Here is a 19,659-nt window from a genome sequence, read left to right on the forward strand (position 1 = left end):
TATTGGTGGGGCTGGACTCAACCCCAGGAAGGTTGATGCTATAGCCTGCATTCAACTGCCACGTAAAACTTTGTTCTTATTACTATTCAGTAGCGTGTCACCAGGGTATCTCAACCTCAGACTATTATTACTGGACAAAGACAGAGGTATTCTTGAAGTGTATAAAAGTTGCGAGCTCTTGTATTACAGTATTGCTATAAAGACTAGTGGAAGAAAAAAGCCCAGAACAAAAATTTAAATTGTCAAATGATTTGAACTATTTAAAACAATACTGCCTGGCAGCGTAGCTCAGTTGGTTAGAGCGTTGTCCCATATGCTAAGGTTGCAGTTTTGGTCCCGGGTCAGGGCACATGCAAGAATGAACAAATGGCCTGACTTGTGGTGGCTCAGTAAATAAAACCTTGACCTGGAATGCTGAGGTTGCCGGTTCAAAGTCCCGGGCTTGCCAGGTCAAGGTGCATGCGAGAAGCAACTAATAGTTGATGCTTCCTGCTCCTCCCTCCCCTTTCTCGCTCTCTCTCCTTTCTCTAAAATCAATAAATAAAATCTTAAAAAAAAATCAACCAATGAATGCATAAATAAGTGGAACAACAAATCAATGTTTCTCTCTCTCCCTTCTTCTCTAAAATCAATTTAAAAAATACCAAGAAACTCATTACCCAAAATCACCCGTTAATAGAATACTTCCCTGGGTCTGAACACCCTCCCTTACTTTATTTAGCCTCACTACCCAATATGATGACCAGAGCAGGTATCCACTCCTAATTTACCAAAGAGGAAACAGGCTCCGAGAGTTGATGGGGCCCTTCAAGTCTAAGAAGCTAATTACTCTTAATAAAAATCACTCAGGTTTCTTAATTACTTTGTGCTAGGTACTGTACTGTGCTCAACAGGTTGTAATAATTAAGCAACAACGTTCTGCTGGATATTGTCTATTTTGCAGTTGAACAAACTGAGACCTAGAGAGGCTAAATACGTGTCCTTGAGACACACTGCGGGGGAGCACCCTCACCTTTTGTTCATAACCACACCTTGGTGGTTGATGGGGCTCACAGCCAGACGGTAGGGGACTGGGTCTCACGCCGAGAACCTACTGTGCAGTGCACCTGTGAGGTATAGAATGGAGGAGACACAGTCCTTACCTTTGGAAGGTCACAGGCTGTGGGACACAGAAGAAAACAGTATGGGGTTTGAAGTGGGACCGATCTGGGTAATGCCAGCTCTGGAGCTCTCTGGCTGAGCAATCAGGCGTTTATTTAATGAGCTCTGAGCTTTGGTTTTCTCACCTGTCATGGAGCTACAAATATCTGTCTTGTAGGGCTGTCATGGCAAATACAATTAGTGCAAAGCCTGGCACTCAATATAGAGATCTCACTACAAGTCAACCGAGGAGAAGAAACACTCGCAAAGCTAGCAGAACTAGGCAGCGCTTGTGTGCGTCAAACGTGACGTTCAGCTACAGGCACGCAAAGAATTCACTGGGCAGATTGGGTTGGGCCCATCAAGACAGGCCCATAGAGAGGGTGTGAACTTGGGCTTGTTTTTGATTTAGGGCAATAGAGCCCATGGGAAATTCACATGGTTACTGCAAAGAGCTATGGGCAACTCCTTTCCCTGGGGCCAGATCCTCTCCGCTCTCCACCTCTTTGAAGAGTTGGACACTGTAGGGGAGAAATGCCGTTGGCAATGCTGCAGAGGGGAGAGGGCATGGGGTGTTCCGTGAGCTCTGGTGGTTTGGAACAGCTGGAGGGCGAGATTCGAAGGAGGGGCATTCTGGGAGCAGCTGCTGAGAAGTGGGCCAGGCAAGGGTCGGTCGTGAAGGGCCCTGGACTCCCAGCACGGTCTTCTGAGCTCTGCAGTGAGCGTGTGAGGGCTGACCTGGAGGTAAGGCGGGGAGTTGATATTCAGTGAACTAGTGATCAACAGCGGCACACACCACAGAGTGCGGGACCAGGACTGAAGAGGGTAAACACTGGCTGTGGTCCTCACGGACCAATGTGGTGATGCCGGTGTGGGCAGATGCGGAAGTCGGTAGAATACACAGACCTCTAGTTGGGGCTTCCTGACCTGCTGTTGACAGTAGTCAACTAAATGTGCCAGCTACCTTGAGAGGAGCCTGTTTCCAACTTCCGGGTGAGGTTCTGCGTGAATGCTAGTACCCCGGGCCCCGGACAGGTGTCACGGGCTGCGTGTTTGTGTGCCCCCTGTTCATGTTAGCACCCTAACCCCCAATAGGAAGGCATCAGGAGGAAGGGCTTGGGAAGGTAATTAGATCGTGAGAGACAGAGCCCTTACAATGGGATTAGTGCTCTGATAAGAGGCTTGCGGGAGCTTGGTGCCTCTCGCTGCTGTCCACCATGTGAGGACACGCAATACGGCAGCATCTAAAAACCCAGCAGGCTCTCACCAGGCACTTGATCTAACCAGCTCCTTGACTGTGGACTTTCCAGACTCCAGACCATAAGAAATGTGTTTGCTGTTCAAGCCTCCCAGCCCCCGGTCTGCTGCTCTGGCAGCCCAAGTGGACTAGGACAGCAGGCTGGACAGAGGCAGCAGGCTGGACAGACAGACAGCAGGGCAGCCAGCCGTGAGCAGGGGCCACCGAGTCTAAAGACATCCTTGCATTCTCTGGCAAGCCCTGCATGTTGGCAGTGACGAGCCAATAAATCAAAATGTAGGTTTCCTTCACTTCAGATTTGATAACGCAGGGGAGGTCAAAGATTTGAAAGATGTTTCCTTCCCTCTGCATCTCGTTTCTTAGTAGAATGGCCCGCGCTCATAAAAGTTCAGCAGCTCTTGTCCTCAACCCTCCCCAAAGCCTAGCCTTGCCTAAGAGATGAGACTATGTCACAAACAGACTCCAACACTGGCCAGTGCAACAGCTCAATTGAAAATTGTTTTTCTTATGCAAATCAAAACTGCAATGAGATACCACCTCACACCTGTTAGATTAGCTATTATTAACAAGACAGGTAATAGCAAATGTTGGAGAGGCTGTGGAGAAAAAGGAACCCTCATCCACAGTTGGTGGGAATGTAAAGTAGTACAACCATTATGGAAGAAAGTATGGTGGTTCCTCAAAAAACTGAAAATAGAACTACCTTATGACCCAGCAATCCCTCTACTGGGTATATACCCCCAAAACTCAGAAACATTGATACGTAAAGACACATGCAGCCCCATGTTCATTGCAGCATTGTTCACAGTGGCCAGGACATGGAAACAACCAAAAAGCCCATCAATAGATGACTGGATAAAGAAGATGTGGCACATATACACTATGGAATACTACTCAGCCATAAGAAATGATGACATCGAATCATTTACAGCAAAATGGTGGGATCTTGATAACATGATACGAAGTGAAATAAGTAAATCAGAAAAAACCAGGAACTGCATTATTCCATACGTAGGTGGGACAGAAAAGTGAAACTAAGAGACATTGATAAGAGTGTGGTGGTTATGGGGGGAGGGGGAGAGGGAGAGGGAAAGGGGGAGGGGGAGGGGCACAAAGAAAACTAGATAGAAGGTGACAGAGGACAATCGGACTTTGGGTGATGGGTATGCAACATAATTGAATGACAAGATAACCTGGACTTGTTACCTTTGAATATATGTATCCTGATTTATTGTTGTTGCCCCATTAAAAAAATAAAATTTAATAAAAAAAAATTGTTTTTCTTTAGTCAACTTGGTCACTGTGGTCTGGAGAACTGGGCTCACAGTGCTGGACTAGCACGTGACCATTCTGTTGGGTTGCCCCCTCCGACCCGCTGTCTTATGATAAAGATGCATTACTAAGACTTGGGTTTGACTCTGATTTTGTTCGGTTATCAGAAGTTGGGCTGGTGCTTTTACAAATGACACCAACCTTCGGGAGGAAGCAGGGAAACGGAAGCAGACACAGCGCGGAGGCATCTACGAATAGAGCACGCACTTTATTCACCGAGTCGTGAGTACAACAGGGACGCAGGGGACAGTGCAGAGGGCCGAGTGCCGCTGCAGCAGGAGCGTGGAGGAGGTCTGGATCGTCAGCGCAGCTACGCGGGCCACTGGCCGCCTCTGCAGACCAGCAACGTGGTGCCCGGGGTGCAGATGGACAACCATTCACTTTCACGGGAGGACACGACACATCTTTTACACAGCAGTTCTTCCAAACATTTGCTTCCAGAGTTCTGGAAAGTGGAGGGAGGGTAGGAAGAACAGCAGACCTTCCAACACTTGAAAAAAAAATTCTCTAAACCCAACTGAAATGGAAAGAATTGGGAGAACATCAAAGCCGGACTGCTGGCAACTCACGGAAATCACACACATTTGTGACCAGTGGGTCTGGGTGTACAACCCTCAGAGAACATCAACTTTGTGGACATCCGTTTTCTCTTCCGGAGGATAGAGGACCGTATGCATAGGTCACGGTGAAGTGGCTCACCGCCTTCTTGAATGTGGGCGTAGACGGTCTCCTCTCCTACCTTTGGTGAACGGGCTCAGAAAATGACTTAGGGGTCTTCACTCTTGCAGAGACACTTTGAGGAAGAACCTTATTTAATGCTAACAATTGCCGCTCTGTTACGTTAAGCATCAGAACATGTTGGGTTTCTTTAATTTTGCCGTGTATACAAACATTGTTTAGAAAGCTCCTTTCAGCTTCAACTGTCCATCTCCCCCTTTCTTTCCCAGCTGGCCGTTGGTGAAACTTGACCAAACAGAAACACAAACATCCATCTGCAATGTGTCTCAGTCACCACCTCCCCACAGTTTCCTGGGCAGCAAATGGAAGGACAGTGATTTTTTTTTAATGCCAAAGTAAAAGTTTCTCATTCCTTTTCATTATAACACAGTTGGGTAGTTCCCTTAATACACATCATCCCTATGAGATGCTGTCATTGCAAATTTCAAGTCCAAAAGAATCTCCTTTTCTGACATTCTTCTAAAAGGAGTACTAATGAGTGAGCTTTAGAGCACACTGACAAATACTTGGTGTGTCAAAGGAAAATAATTTTAAACATCAGATAAAATCAAGGTTGAGTAAAACAACAACAAAAAATCCAGGCTGCTTAGGAAGTAATGATTAAACGGTGACCAGAAATACAGAACAGGGATTCGTAAAAACTGAGCCTGCTCCAGAGGACGCTGAAGCGTTGGGGACACAGTTCAACTTCCACCTTCGTTCATGACAGTCAGAGAGAAAGCCCAGTGGGGTCACTCACAGCCTGAAGGGGTCACCTGCCCCTTCTACACACAGGCGAACGCTAACACCAAGTTGGCTTAAAAGAGTTTTTAGAAGGACTTACTTAGTCAAAAGTGGTTCATTTGAATTTTTTAAACTAGCAAAAGCATATATATTTTATATAATCACCCGAGAAGCAATTCTTTAGAAAAAATGGTGTTTGCTTTCAAGTGTAAAGAAATTTAGGTAAAAGTTTTATAAACATTTCCAGCAAAGACTTCTCCAAGAAGAGGTGACTGACGTAACCAGACCGGGAGGCTGAGGATTGAAAAGAGTTGCTCTCGTCTCAGCTCAGAAGCAACAGATTTGGGAGAAGGGGGACATGACAAATAAAAACTCCTGTGTTTTGTTTTTTTCCACCTTATTACCCATTAACTCTAGCTTCTCTGGTCAAGGTTTCAGAGAATAAGCAGTTTATCGTTAGTTACTGAAGAAGTCACATTACAAACATTTCATAACTAACCCAAAACACAGTGCCATTATGTAGCTTGCGGTACACGTTTTCCAACGCTCCCTGTGTCCCGTCATACATCACACAGGAAGACTATGTGGTATCCTGGCTTTTATGGGAGGAATCTCAAAAGGAAGCACTGACTCTCATGGTGCCGTCAGAGGCCTCTTCTGCTCCACATAATCAGGGTGCTGAAAGAATCCTAAGGAATCCCAACACTCAGAAATGTAGCCCTTCTGTCTGCACCAGGGAAGCTTGCCAGGTGTATGACTCCATTCCCAAAGCAGATAGTCCCATTTATTTGACTGTGTTAACTACTGGAATTTGTATGTGTAGTGCAGGGCAGGGTTCAAGCAGAGAATACTGAGCCCCTGGTGCAGTAGCCTGGACATTTGGAGAATACGCATGCTGAGCCCCGTTTAACAAAACTGATGGCGTGTTGTAGCCTGTAGATTGGATTTGGCAGTTAGGAGAAGCAGGTTGTTGCCTCATCAACCATCTCTCCAGCCGGAGCCTTCTGCTTTGGGGTAGACATGGGGAGCACACTCTACATTAGGGTTCAGTGTCCCCTCTCCAGAGCACAGCACTGCTCTGCTCGCAAACAGGAGGCTACTGGCATTTTCAGGCAGTGCCCACCTGCATGGTGTAGTTTAAATTTGCTAATACGCTTGACAGGGAGAGAAGCTTTTCTCCCTTCTAAGATTGGGATGCTGCATCAAATTCAAAAGATACAAGAAAAGAAAAGCTTCATTAGAGGGAACAGGCTTTGGGCTCAGTTCTTTATCAGTGCAGTTTCCCGTACATGGATATTTGATCTGGCCGTGCAGGGGGCACACCTCATTAACCAATGGGAACATCGAGGGTCCTTTATCAACCCCATCCCGACAGCCCCATCTCCACCAGCCGAGTGCTGGAACCCTTGTTATGGATGGTGACAAGGAAACACTGGGCATACACAGTGGTTCCCCACCCCTCACACTTTACCAGAGCAAGTCCAGGACTGGGACACACAGGCTGCCAATGCAAGTGATGTCATAGAGACAATGGGACAGCAGAAGTAATAAATGAAGCAAGAGGCAACTGATACGTACAAAGGGGCAAAACTGCACGCTGCAGTCTGGCTCCAGACCGAAGAACAGCTGGTCTCCACAGGTCTGGCCGTTTGCAAAATAAGTTAGCAGGCCCAATGCATGTGCGCGCATGCACACACCACGGAGTCAATGGTGCTAGGCAAGAGACACTAAAAAGGCCAAAATAAGTCAGTTTCAGGCAATCTGCCTTGGAGTTGCAGAGATTTAAAACAGAAAACCATGCCTTTCCTCAGCCTACTATTGAAAAGACCTTTTAAGTGCAAAACCAGCGTGGCTGTGATTCAATTCCGAGGATGCCAGAGGCAGAGCAGACAGAAGACGGGAACTCGCATCAGGAGGACGCAGGACTTTTTTTTTTGCCAGAAATGCCATGGCCCCTGGGCAAAAAACACCTAACAGCATGCAACTGTGCCAATCTGGAGACAATTTTTCCCTTTCCTTTCTTTACAAAGTGGGGGGGGTGAGGTTAGGGGATGGGGGTTGGGGGGCCAGGGACAGCTCCCATCCTTGGTGGGAAGAAGAGTGAATCACACTATCTGAAGCAGAAAAAGAGCGAAGGAGGTTTGCCTTTCATTCCTTTCCCTTCTTTTTCTCTTAATTTTTTTTTGTAATAATAGCTAAGTGATTTGCAAACCAGGTCCGGGCCAACAGTAGAGAACAAGAGCTTGTTAAAAATGACTCCGGCTGCTCACCAGCCCATTCAGGCGGAGCGCTGGGTTCCCACAGTGAGTTTGGGTCTCCACCCTGTGGAGCCCAGGGCAGTGGGAGGCCTGTGGGCAGAGGCATGTGCAAACGGCTGCCAGCACGCGGGCAGGCCCCTCCGGCTCTTCCTTCTCGGCCACAATGCTACAGAATAAATACAGTCATACTTTGGAATTACAGCAGCTGCGTTTTTTCCATGCGGCATCCTAAGGGCACTTGCTGGCTCTTATCCGTACAGTCGGCACTATTGTTGGACGACAGTTAAAGGGAAACGAGAGGAGGAGCTCCTGTTGTGTGCATCAGGTGATGTAAGAAGGTCACATGTGAACGCTACTGTCGAGTGTGGGAACAGAGAGGTTTCTACCCCATTGCTTCTTGGCAGGTGTTGCCGTTGGTTGGACCAATGGTTGGCTCCTGGGTGTTTTAACCAGATTCTTCCCCTTGTTGTCGTTGCTGAGGGACAGTAGTTTGCAAATTCTACAATCACATTTGGGCCTTAATACAACATCCTATGGGTCACTGCCACCGTCTGTCCTTTTCCTAATTGCTGTCTATGTGTGGGACTTAGAAGAGTTTTGCTTTTTTCTTCATGTCGTTGCGTCTCCAAAGAGGTAACTTGTCAAACTCCTGTATGGACATGCCGAAGATTTCCCGAAACACTTCTGGCGCTAGGTGGCGCTGTGGAGGGAGAAAAGAGCCCAGGTGAGTCCTCATGGCCACACAGATGGCCTCGAGAGCTGCTCTCCAGCCTGCAAGTCATCACCTTGAAGAGCAAGGCAGAATGGCGGAAGAGGAGCATACCTCTGAGGCTTGTCAACAGGGGCTGGATCTCATTATTCCTTACCTGGTTGGGCCGGGTGAGGCCCCCTCCTCACCACACACAAGAGCTGGCGGAATACTAATGATTATTGTAACAACACTGGAGGGTGATGGGACATAGGCGGGTGGTTTACTGTGCTGGAGGTGATGCTACTTCAGGTCCTTGGGATATTGAGACGATGAGAGAAAATGGACCATAACAATAAGAAAGCCAAAGAGAGCCTTCCAAAGTGGCCCTCGGGGAGCCCCGGGCTTTCTCCCGGCTTGGTGATAGGAGTTGAGGTGGATGGATGCCTGGTCTACCATCAAGGAGAACAGTCATCTGCTGTCCCGCCTAAAAGAGTTCTCTTAGGATGCTGGAGCCATGGTTCTCTGTGCCAGGCTGACCTTGCTTACAAAGGTACTGCCTTTTGTCAGGGAAAAAGAACGATTCTTTATGAGGCCGGCAGCCAGGGCTTTTCTTAATTAAAATCATTCAGATGGAAAAATACTAAGACCAGTCTTCCATGTCTAAGGGAGTATGAGTGCCCAGATGACCCTTCGAAAGGGAATGCGGAAGCAGCCACAAGAGAAACCTGCTCAGAACAAATCTCTTCACCGAGCCTTCTCTGCCTGCTCTCCAAGACCTCAGTGGAGGCTTGGGGAAAGACGGGGACTGGGCCATCTGAAGGGGGAGGGGGAGTCCATCTGCGCCACCAGCCATAATAATGGCAACACCAAGGTCCCAAAGAAAAGGACTAAAATCACACTGGGTCTCCTGGGTCGTTCTTCCAGGTTTTACTTAATGTTGACCTTGTAAGTGTAAGTGTGGGCTTTTCTCCAAACTTATAACTAAATTCTCCCTACAATGAGAGGTTGATCCTTTATTTATATTATTATTATTATTACTATTAATATTGTTATTATTTGCCTTCACAGAAGCATGTTTTAGGGGAAAGTTGAAGGAAATGCTCAGGGGGCTGCAGTTGGGACTCAGTTTTTACTTATTTATTTACCTCCAGCCTCGTTCTGTCCACATCTCTCAGGATTTTGTTGCGCCCTCTGTTGGTCACCATGAGCATTTCATATGGAAATATCTGAGAAGTTAAGGAAAAAAACACCTCTTCTAGAACACTGCTGGACATTTGATCAACAAGCAGAACCTACCTAAAATCTAGCACTCCCAAGATGTGGCTGCTAAGACTATAACGGGACCGTGTGAGTTTCTAGCATACGGGACAGGTTCGTACATTTTCCCCACTGCCCACCAAGTGTCTCACGTGGCACTGTGGCTTTGGAGGGTTCTGCTGGGTGAGCAAATACAAATTTACCATGTTCTGGGGACGAAAGTGAAAATTAGAAGAGAACTGAAATTACGGGTACACGTGTGATACGGTAGGGTGCCTTTACATATACTTCAGCCAGCTTGTTCCAGGGCTGGCTCACGGACCCACGGAGCCAGGCTGACCCAGAAGCCGTGTCTGAGTGGGTGACATGCTGAAATAAGGCCCAGTTAGTGTCATCAAGGAGCACGGCCGTCGAACAACTCTGGAGGTACAGGATGTCCTGGAGCGAGGGCAACCAACCACCCCGGTTTGCCCGGGGTCGAAGAGGGTCCCGGGAGGCAAGACTTTTCCGTGCTAACACTTGGGAAGTCCTGGGCAAACTGGGACATGCTGGTCACCCTGTCTGGGACACTCTGCAGTGCTCGTGGCAGGGGCCAAGTTAATCCCGAGGTCACAGGAGACGTGCTGGTGCTTCCCGTGAACACGTGGCGCCACGCTCCGTGAGGGCTCAGACCCGCTCCGTATGCCAAAGCAAGCCAGACAGCAAGGTGCTTTCTGACATGGTTGCCTAGCGCACCAGCCTAGAACCGGATGGGCCTCAGCACTGAGGATGGCGAAAGGACAGAAAACCAGATCCCTCTCAGGATTAAGTCTGAGCTTGCCATTCCCGTAGGAGAGGAAAGAGAACAGCTGCACTTGCCTTTGGTTCCAACATGTTGGGCATAGACACTCCCCGGTCCATCCTCAGCCCAGGCATGTGGCCGTCCGGGAGGGTCTGCAACAGAGAGGCGGGTTCCAGGAGGAGCGTGTGACCACGTGGGGGCTGGCGGGAGGACCCTGTGGCCTCCCAGATCTTCCTGTGTGGCTCTCAAAGCCTCTTCACTGATCTCTAGATGTGTCACCTTCATTACTACTATGGATTTTTCAAAATGACCTCCTTGTTGAATGAATAAGCACTGGGATACTGCTGTTTTGTAACCAAGTTGGGGAAATATTCTGGCTTCACTGTACTGACTAGTCCCTGCATTTAGCCAACAAGCATGAAAGTATAGGGTACATAAAAAAACAAACTGTCAAGTTTATGATGGTCAATTTCTTATTTTTATCTTACGTTTCTTTGCATACTTTCCCTCTTCTCATTCTCTTTCATAATTTCACAGGGTTTAGGTTGGAGGAAAAAAAGGAATAATTCCAAAGTATCTCTTTCCTTTTGGCCAAGACAGGAGTTTGTTTTCTATGAGACCAGGCAATGGGGGGAGGGAGGTGGACTGAAGTCCTGAGTTGTTATAACGAGAAGGAAATAAACAGTACATGGGTGGACCCCTGATGCTGGTCTACTCCCCACCCCCTAGAGAACTCTTCAAGGCCAGAGGAAGAGAGGCCTCTGACACCTGGTTCATGCCATGTCCCCAAGACCTGCAGGGACAGCTTGACCTGGGTGCAGGCATGCCTGCGGCCAAGGCCCCTCACAGCTATGGGCTCATGATCACAGGGATCAACCCAAATCAGCAGCTTCTCAACAGAGACCCTTTCCTGGGGAAGCAGCACACATCCGGATTGAAAAATGGCTGTCCTGTTTGGTGTGGCCAACCCCGGAGAGGCCGTGTTCCGTACCTGGTAGTCTGCAAAGAGAAGAGAGAAATCGTCAGAAGGCACAGTCCACAGAGAAACACGGACATGTTAACAGAGAGACTACGTCCTATTGCCATTGCCCCAACACCCCCCATGATGCGTGTGCTCTCCCTGCTCCTAGTCTCTGCACACTCAGCCCATCCGCCCCAAGGCAGGAAACGCCTGCTGGGGTTTAGTTATGAGTTAAAATACCTTTTACTCATGGAAGTTTCCCCTGACAACCTGAGGGCATTTCTGCTTTCTCTGCATCTCTGATCACAGCATTTATCACACGAAACTTCTCTCTCTCTCTCTCTCTCTGACATATGCATTTTGAAGGTAGGGGCCACCCACCACTGTAACTCCCCATATTTAACTGAGCGCTCAGTACACAGTAGGAGCGATGAATGCATTCTTATAAACTCGCTCCTCATCGTCTCAAGTCACTAGAGAGCCCTTGAGATTTTAGTAAATGCTCTGTTAGCTCGCAGAGGGAGCATGTGGGCCCACTAATGTACTTGTCACTGTTTAACCTCTGCTCAACCTCAGCCAGCCAGTCACCAGAGCGGCCGCAGGGCCCACCTCGCACTCCCCCGCTGACGTCCCCGTAGCTGTTGTACTGAGCGAAGTCTGTAGAAATGGGCTGAAATGAGAAGAAAAAAACAAAACAGTATTAGAAAATCTATTCCACAGTGATTGTTTGGGAGACAGGTGAAGAGGGAGAAAGAATTTACAAAACCTAACAATTCTTCCCAAGCCGAATTCCTGGGCGCTCATAATTTTCTCCCGTTTCTTCTTCTAAGCCTGTGAAATCTCTTTGTCTTTGGTAGGACATCCGATACCACTGCTCAGCAGGTCCTTGGTAAAGCAAGGATCTCTTGCTAATAAATAATAAAACGTTTCCCCACCTAGTTACACAATTAGTTATTCCGTGTTTCTGGGGGTAGGCAGGTGGCAAAAGACTTTCCTACATGTACCTTTTCATAGCAGAGATAAAGGCTCACATCAGTACTTTTTGCTTGATTGTAGAACTATTCACCACCCTATGACTTAATTGAGTTCTTCCTATGAACTTACCCTGGCTATTCTTTCATCTAAAGTCAACTTCTCTGTCTTTCAATAGAAATATTTATTTTGCCTGTGACTCAGGTTGATTTAACTGATGAGCGAGACTACCATTTTCATTGCTGTCTAACCCTGAGATCATACTGTCAGACATTTCCAGCCAATATGTCAGCACTTCACCCAAGACTGAAGAGGGCACAGACTCAGAAACAGTGGGAGGAAAAACCTTACCCGGTGAAGCCCGTTTCTTCCATAGCCCGGGAGAGATGAGGTTTTCGATGACAGAACATGTGATCCTTAAATGAGAAAGAGGGAAACAAGCAGTTGTTAGGAAACAAGAAGCTCTAGTCTCTAATGAAATTGGCGATGTATTTTCTACCTTACAGATGAGAAGACTTAGAGAAAAATAATCCAAATAATACTAGGCTGAAATGTTCACAATATGCCACCATATTGGGTGAGGCGGAGAGTGCGCGGGCAGTGATATTCCCCAGGAGGGGGAGGGAGGAAGACTTACCCTACCTCCTTTATCTCTAAACCCTCTGTACAACCGGAAGAACACTCTTATTATTTCCATGTTGCAGGAGAACCAGGAGAGAAGGAAAGTTAAGTATCTTGCCCAAGGCCACTCAGCTTGTAAATGGCTGAGCAATGGTTTGAACCCAGGGCTATTTGGATGTACAAGCCCAGGCCTCCACTGATGGCAGCAATCACGGACCCAGAAGTCAACCATGAAGTTATGGAGACCTACTGGCCAGCCACAGTTGGACTCCTGGGAGGCCTGGCATAGGGTGTCCCATCAACAGGATGGTTGCCTCGTACACCGCTGGGCTTTGGGGAAGGCAGATCTGCACTTGAATTCTGCCTTTGCAACTTGGCAACAGCGCACCTCTGGCCACGGCGTTCCATCTTTGTAAGCCTTCATTCTTGACCCGTGTCGCTATAGTGCTATGTATCCTTACAGAATGTAATCACAGAGTTAGCTAAAACTAAAGACTAGCAAACCACCTGACCCAAGGCCAATGCCAGGGAGGCATCCATGAGGGGCAGCAGGGTGTCCAGTTAAGACTGTAGGCTCTGGGGTTATGAAACCTGGATTCTTAAATCCAAATTTGGCTGGTTATTAGCGATGGGACCTTGGGTAACTTGCTTAAGCTTCGTGTACCTGAGCTACAGAATTGGGATAATAATAGTGGTAATAATAGCACCCGCTTCACTGGCACTTCGTGAAGGTGAGATGAAATCATGGTTAGCAACAACTCTTGCACAGAGTAAACAGTAAATACATTTTTAAAGAACCCGCAGGAGAGAAGCCAGGCACTAGTTTAGAGCATGGGAGAAGAGATCTGGTGGGTGGAGAGATATCCTGATAGACCAGGTCAGCCCAGGACCTAAGTGATCTTCGAAAAGTGTCGAGGACACCACCATTGGTCTTCAGCTCTTGCACTGAATATACTGATGTAAAATTATACTGCTTAGAAAAAGTTGTTCATGCTCTGCAGTCCAAAAGCATCCTGTTCTCTAGGTGGGCTTCCTTCACGCCGTCTCCCTCAGAGATGACTATTCTGACCCTCGTGGGCTTGCGATGGTCTAAGGGCTCCCCCACTTGCAGCAGAAAGAAAACACACACTTCAGGAGGAACCACGCCATGTCCATAAGCTAAGCTGACAGGACATGGTTTCCTATACTCCCTTTCCTATACTCAGTAATGAGAACTGAGACATGTTTCCCGGAGACATGTCCCTGCCTCTCCGGGCACAGTCAAGGTCGGCCGCTTGCAGGTAGGTGACCGGCTCTCGGCTCAGGGGAGGCGGTGGGTCTCCTGCTCACCTGAGTTGATTGGAGAATCGTAGCGACTGGCTGACAGCGATGACCGCTCCCGGCCCTCCCTCTCCATCTCTTCTTTCAGGATCAGCTGCCCCAGGCCTGAGTTGAGCTATTCACAAAGAAAACATCAATGGTAATATTTCCTTCTTTTTCATAGCCCCCTAATATTTCATTGTGTATATGTACCACAGCTTTTTAATCCACTCGTCCACCGACGGATACTTGGGCTGTTTCCAGATCTTCGCTATTGTGAACAATAATTTTGCAACAATATGGAGGGACCTGGAAACTATTATGTTGAGTGAAATAAGCCAGGCAGAGAAAGAAAAATATCATATGACCTCACTCATGTGAGAAATCCAAGGAGTAATGAGAACTGAGGAACGGAATTGAGACAGAGGAGGGATCACAGGGACCAGAGGAAAAGAGGACAGAGGGAAAGGGGATGAGAGGATGGGATAAACCTGAAGGGAAGGGGGGAGGGCACTGTAGGGAGGGGGGCAGGGAGATGTTGAGGGGAATAGGGGAAAGGGGGGATGCATTCGGGGTGACCCTAGAATCTATGTAAACACAATTAATTAAATAAAAAAATTTTAAAAAAAGAAAACAGAAATGGAAGCGAAGCCGGCAATAACTTCCAGGGACAATGTCATTTCCATTCAGAAGGTCCTGCAGGAAGGTCCTGACTCTGGGGGAGCCGGGATGTGTACAGACTCAGTGCAGGTGGATCCCCAAGGGCCAGGCCTGGCTCTGGACCTGAACCCTCAGCCTGTCTTTCCTCGACGAGGCCGCATCTCCCTAAGTCAGGCTCCACGTCAGAAGAATGCTTGCCCTCCCTTGTCCTCCCCCAGAGTGCCAGCAGGTGACCTCGGGTGGTTGATGTGAGTGTGTGTGTGGATTTTTAATGCAGGAAAGGGAGACTGAGGATAGTAGCCTTTAAAAAGAAACATTGATTTGTTTAAAAACAAGAAAGAGAGAGAGGGAAAAAAAACCATAACACATGCTCATTGTAGAAATTTTAGAAAACCCAGAGGAAAAACCCATAAAGCACCACTCAGAGAAAGCTATTTACATGTTGCTTTATATCCATCCCATCCTTTTTATGCACATATTATACAAAACCAGGATCCTAGCACAAATGCAACGTTGTGTCCTATCCCTCCATGTAACCCTTATCATGTGCATTTCCCATATGATTAAGTAGCTTGGGAAAATGTCATTGGAAGGGATTCATCAAACCCTCATTTGTGGGAGTTGACCATTCCAGGACCCCTCCGCACCAGGCTGTTACTGCCTTTCTTCCTATTGGCCTTTGGGACACGGCAGGCCCATGTGAGGGTGGGAGAGACGCTGAGGCCTTCCTGGTGGCAGTGTATTTTGTCCCTTCCCTCCTGGCCCTATACACATGAGGTCCCTGAGTCCTGTGGAAGGACTTGGGGAAAGGCTCAGTTTTCTCAGGGAATTCCTTTAGTAGAGCCTGCCCAAGGGAAGGGAGGTGCTGAGCCACCTGGGCCTACCCCTTGGATGTGCCTGGCCCGTTGGCATCCTTTCAGCACGTGCCACACACACAGGCCCCACACAGGGTCTCACTCTCCCGGCACAAAGCCCACACCTTACGCATCCCTCTGACTTCCAGCCTCCAGGTCATTCCCTCTGGAACCCACTAAGTACTCTGTCAAATGACAATAACTAGGCGCAAGCCCCTGAGTGCTGGGACCACTCCTTGCCCATCTGGGGGGGGGGGAAGGGGGGCTTGCCCATAGTCATCATTCCAAAAACATGAGCCAACTTGCAGACCGCGGCGAGGTAGTTTCAGGACAGACCTTCATTAACTGCTCCTCTTGAAGCTGCCGGCGTCTCAGCAGTTCCTCGTCGTCCTCCTCTCTGCCGCTAGATCTGCGTCGCGTGTCAGCTCCTAATGCCACAGCAAAGACAACCTCTCACGTTAGCCGCACGGCGAGGGGGTCGTACGGGACTGGTCCACCTGCGCTCAGCTTGTCGGGCTGTCGCAGTCAGCGGGGTCCTGACCATTAATGAGCGGCACAAGGAAAAAGGAGCCTACCATCCCCTCAGCACTGCTGGCTGGGTTCTCGACCGGGGCTGTGGGACAAGCCAGTCGTGATCCGGTGAGGTGTGGACTGCGGCCTCGCGAGAATCGGTCCGCTCAATTAAAACTCGGGTCTGCCGCTGCGATCGGCTCCAAGTCACCCCACTGATCACGGGTCAGAGCTCTGCAGTCCGTGGGAGGGGCCTCTACACTTACTATTTTGATATCCCTGAGGTCAATTTTGAAATGGAGTGAAATCCGAACTCATTTCCGTACCTGGTAATAGGCACTCTTTTATGACGTTTTAAAATCTTATATATATACTGCTCACAAAAATTAGGGGATATTGTATCACTTCATATTCATTTTGAAATATCCCCTAATTTTTGTGAGCAGTATATATATAGATTTTGCTGAATATATAGGCTTGCCATAATATCACCCTATCTTCTACCCTTAATAATCTTATGAACAAGTACACTTTTTCTATTAAGGGTTGGGGCTCCAGCACTTCCTTTTCCTCAATCCTTTTAAAATGATCACCAAAAAGTTTTCTACTGATAAAAACTCTCAATGTAGCAATATAGCTAAAAAGTTATTTACTTTGGTACAGTAGAGCAATCCATGTAACAAATTTTAAGCTTCCCGGTAAAGGGGAGACAGGGGGTGGAAAGAAAGACTCTATCTTACTGGTTGGAGAATTAAGATAATTGCTGTTTTTCCTAAATTGCTTGGATTAATTCGGCTGTGGGAGGAAACAGGAAAGCTTGCTAATCTAATCAAAACAAACTTTTAACAGTCTCTGTTTTTCTTATTTTGATTAAAATAGACCAGAAATTGTCTTCATTTTGGAACCCCAAAGAACTTTAAACTATTTGGTGATGACGGTTTCAACAACAAAACATTACTTTTCCTGTCCCTGCTGGGTCTGGCTGCAATGTGACTGAACTAGGAACCTCAAAGGCAGAGAAAAGCTGATGATTGATTTTTAGTTCCTAAAATCATAAATGTCAAGGTGAATATTCCCTCTTTATATTAATAAAAATTAATGAGCATGAGCTTGCAAGAAGTGGCTAGGTCTCAAGTCAACATCATGCATAGAATACTTGTGAGTAATGAATCCAAGAGATAAGAGTTTCCCTTCAACTATTTCTAGATCGTAAATTGCTTTCAAATCTACTTATATTGCTTGGAAAAGTTATTCTAAAAATAAATTGAAAAGAGATAGCATGATAAGAAAAAATCTGAAAAGTTTGGAAAATTGAAGGCCTTTCAGTGTCAAAAGAAATGTGATAAGATAGTCGTATCTTTGTAAAGCCAACTGGATAAAATTTCAGTATTAGCTTCTGAGTTTGCTCATAAGCACTTTTTCGGCCAAGTGATTTCACAACTGACAAAACAGGAAAGACACAGACATGATTCTAAAGCATAAATTCGTGGTTCAAAGCAAAGAATGAAACAGCTCCAATGGGACATTGTAGCACGGAATCATGGAGATGAGGGATGTAAAGTCACAGAACTTGACACGAGTGGTGTTTCAGGACACGCATTACTCTGGAGCAGCCCTTCTTAGAAACGGAGGATATGACCTCGTAAGAAAAGTAAAAGTGCTTCAGAGTTAAGGTTGGTGGTTAAGAGAACTGTAATCACATCCAGAAATAGTCTAAAACAAATCTCATTCAAAGAAATCCTGCTTTTGTGGACACTTGGGTAATTCACCCACTAATTTCTAATTATATAGAACAGTGTCCTTGCCAGGAGGCTCTGATTCAACGGTGTTCAAAAGAGTTACTTGATTTTGCAGTCATGACTCCGAGGGTCCATGTACCTCATTTTTAGACCAGTTCTGCATCTTGGTGATTTGGTTAGAGCAAGGCTCACGTGATTGGTGGTGGTGGGGGTGGGGGTTTATAACTTGGAAGCATTCTGCACATACATTAATACCACATTAGTTCTTTCCACTATTCTACCTCTTGGTCACACTTTCCTTAAAAACCTTTATGATAGGACACACATTTTTATTTTTTGCATATTTTTAAGCACTTCATTTTGAGATCACCTAGCAATCTGTCCAATTGGCTTAGCTGTGATGGTCGGTCGCATACCTACGGCGGCAAGTGAGGGGGGACCAGGCCAGTGGTCCGTCTCAATCTTTGGGATCTCGCTGGGGTCTGGAGCCTGGGCTGCTGGGAACTTGGAAAACTTGATGATGTCTTCTGAAGACTTGCTCTGGGCTGCCAGGGCAGCTGCATCTAGACGGAACCAGGGGGAGCTTAGCTAAAGGTCTCTGCAAGGCCGTGGTGGTAACCCACGTGCATAGACTTATTCTCCAGCAAAAGTTTCAACGCCATAGAGCTCTGCTTACAGCCTGTCAGCCGCCCACTCAGTGGTGCCCAGTGGCAGCTCGACTCACGTCCCTGATGCTCCACCAGAAACAGAGCCTCATTTCCCGTCTGCTTTACGTCTGTTTGGGGCTGTGCTGTCCAGCCCAAGCCACATGTGCTACTTACATTTAAATTAATAAAATTACAGGAAAAAAATATTAAACTAAGATTCAGTTCTTCTGTTACACATTTTGAAGCACTCAATAGCCACATGTGATTAGTGACTACTATGCTGGACAGCACAGTTATAGAACATACCCATCACCCTAGCCTAGATGTTTCCACTGGACAAATTCCTAGAACAACTAGACATTTGAGTTAGTAATTTGAAACTAAAGGGCTTAGTTAAAAGCACAATGCTGTCATGTGACTGTAGCTGTTAACTATAAACGGGCCGGCTGGCTTTGTCTCTTTGGCTTCTTGGCCATAAGTATATTGGTCCAGTTCATTTCAACCTCTATGTATTACGTATGTGTCCTTGAGCCCCAGGAGAAACGGGAATGGAAACGCCCACTTTCAGCACACAGGAACTTAGCGTTGTGACTTACATACGCTAAACCCACTCCCTGTTTTGTTCAAAACAGGTCTGCACACACAAGTGAGTCATCCAGCTTTAGAACAACTCAAGGGTCTGCACACACAAGTGAGTCATCCAGCTTTAGAACAACAAAAGCCAGGCTAGCAGCAGCATTAGTGCACAGGGTTTTTAACGGCTCTGCTCGGAGGAGGAGTCGTTGGCATAGAGCCCCAAATCTAATCACAGAGATGGAGCCTAACAAACCGGGATCAATGATAATGGATAAAGAGCCAGCTCCTAATTCTGGCTCATTCTGCAAAGTGACCCAGTGGGAGGTTACTAAACATTTCAAAAATCGATTTATAATGCTTTAAATAAAACTCCCCCTCTCCTTGGGGGTCACAGATTTTTGAATCTGGAAAAAACTTTTTCAATCTACAGCTCCAAGTCCCCGTTCTTAAAAAAAAATTTTTTTTTTATTATTTAGAGAGAGAAAGAGATTGACAGGTACATCAGTTGGTCCTATATGTGTGCTGACTGGAGGAGGAACCAGCAACCTCTGCGCTTTGGGAGGAAGCTCTAACCAACTGAGCAAACTAGCCAGGGCCAAGTCCCCGTTCTTGTCGAAAACCTCTAGGTCTCGATTTGCTTAA

The 19,659-nt window shown here is 47.0% G+C and overlaps 1 protein-coding gene across 18 annotated transcripts in view; it reads right to left on the bottom strand.

Moving 5' to 3' along the window:
* Window positions 1-3,919: 3,919 nt before the first annotated feature.
* Window positions 3,920-19,659, bottom strand: part of ABLIM1 (actin binding LIM protein 1) — a 279,086-nt gene continuing 263,346 nt past the window's right edge. For 3 of the 18 annotated variants that reach the window (XM_066238278.1, XM_066238274.1, XM_066238276.1), the window contains exons 16-21: window positions 18,211-18,357; window positions 15,882-15,973; window positions 14,062-14,167; window positions 12,463-12,527; window positions 11,749-11,809; window positions 10,374-11,177 (exon numbers count right to left, since the gene is read on the bottom strand). In XM_066238278.1, the coding sequence (XP_066094375.1) occupies window positions 10,840-11,177; window positions 11,749-11,809; window positions 12,463-12,527; window positions 14,062-14,167; window positions 15,882-15,973; window positions 18,211-18,357 (809 nt within the window). In that variant the 3' untranslated portion in view covers window positions 10,374-10,839. Of the gene's footprint in view, window positions 8,150-9,285; window positions 9,367-10,255; window positions 10,331-10,368; window positions 11,178-11,748; window positions 11,810-12,462; window positions 12,528-14,061; window positions 14,168-15,881; window positions 15,974-18,210; window positions 18,358-19,659 lie in introns of those variants that run through there. The other 15 variants (XM_066238268.1, XM_066238270.1, XM_066238277.1 and 12 more) reach the window with 13 other exon arrangements.

The sequence above is a fragment of the Saccopteryx bilineata genome, chromosome 7 (assembly GCF_036850765.1).
Source record: "Saccopteryx bilineata isolate mSacBil1 chromosome 7, mSacBil1_pri_phased_curated, whole genome shotgun sequence".
Lineage (NCBI taxonomy): Eukaryota > Metazoa > Chordata > Mammalia > Chiroptera > Emballonuridae > Saccopteryx > Saccopteryx bilineata.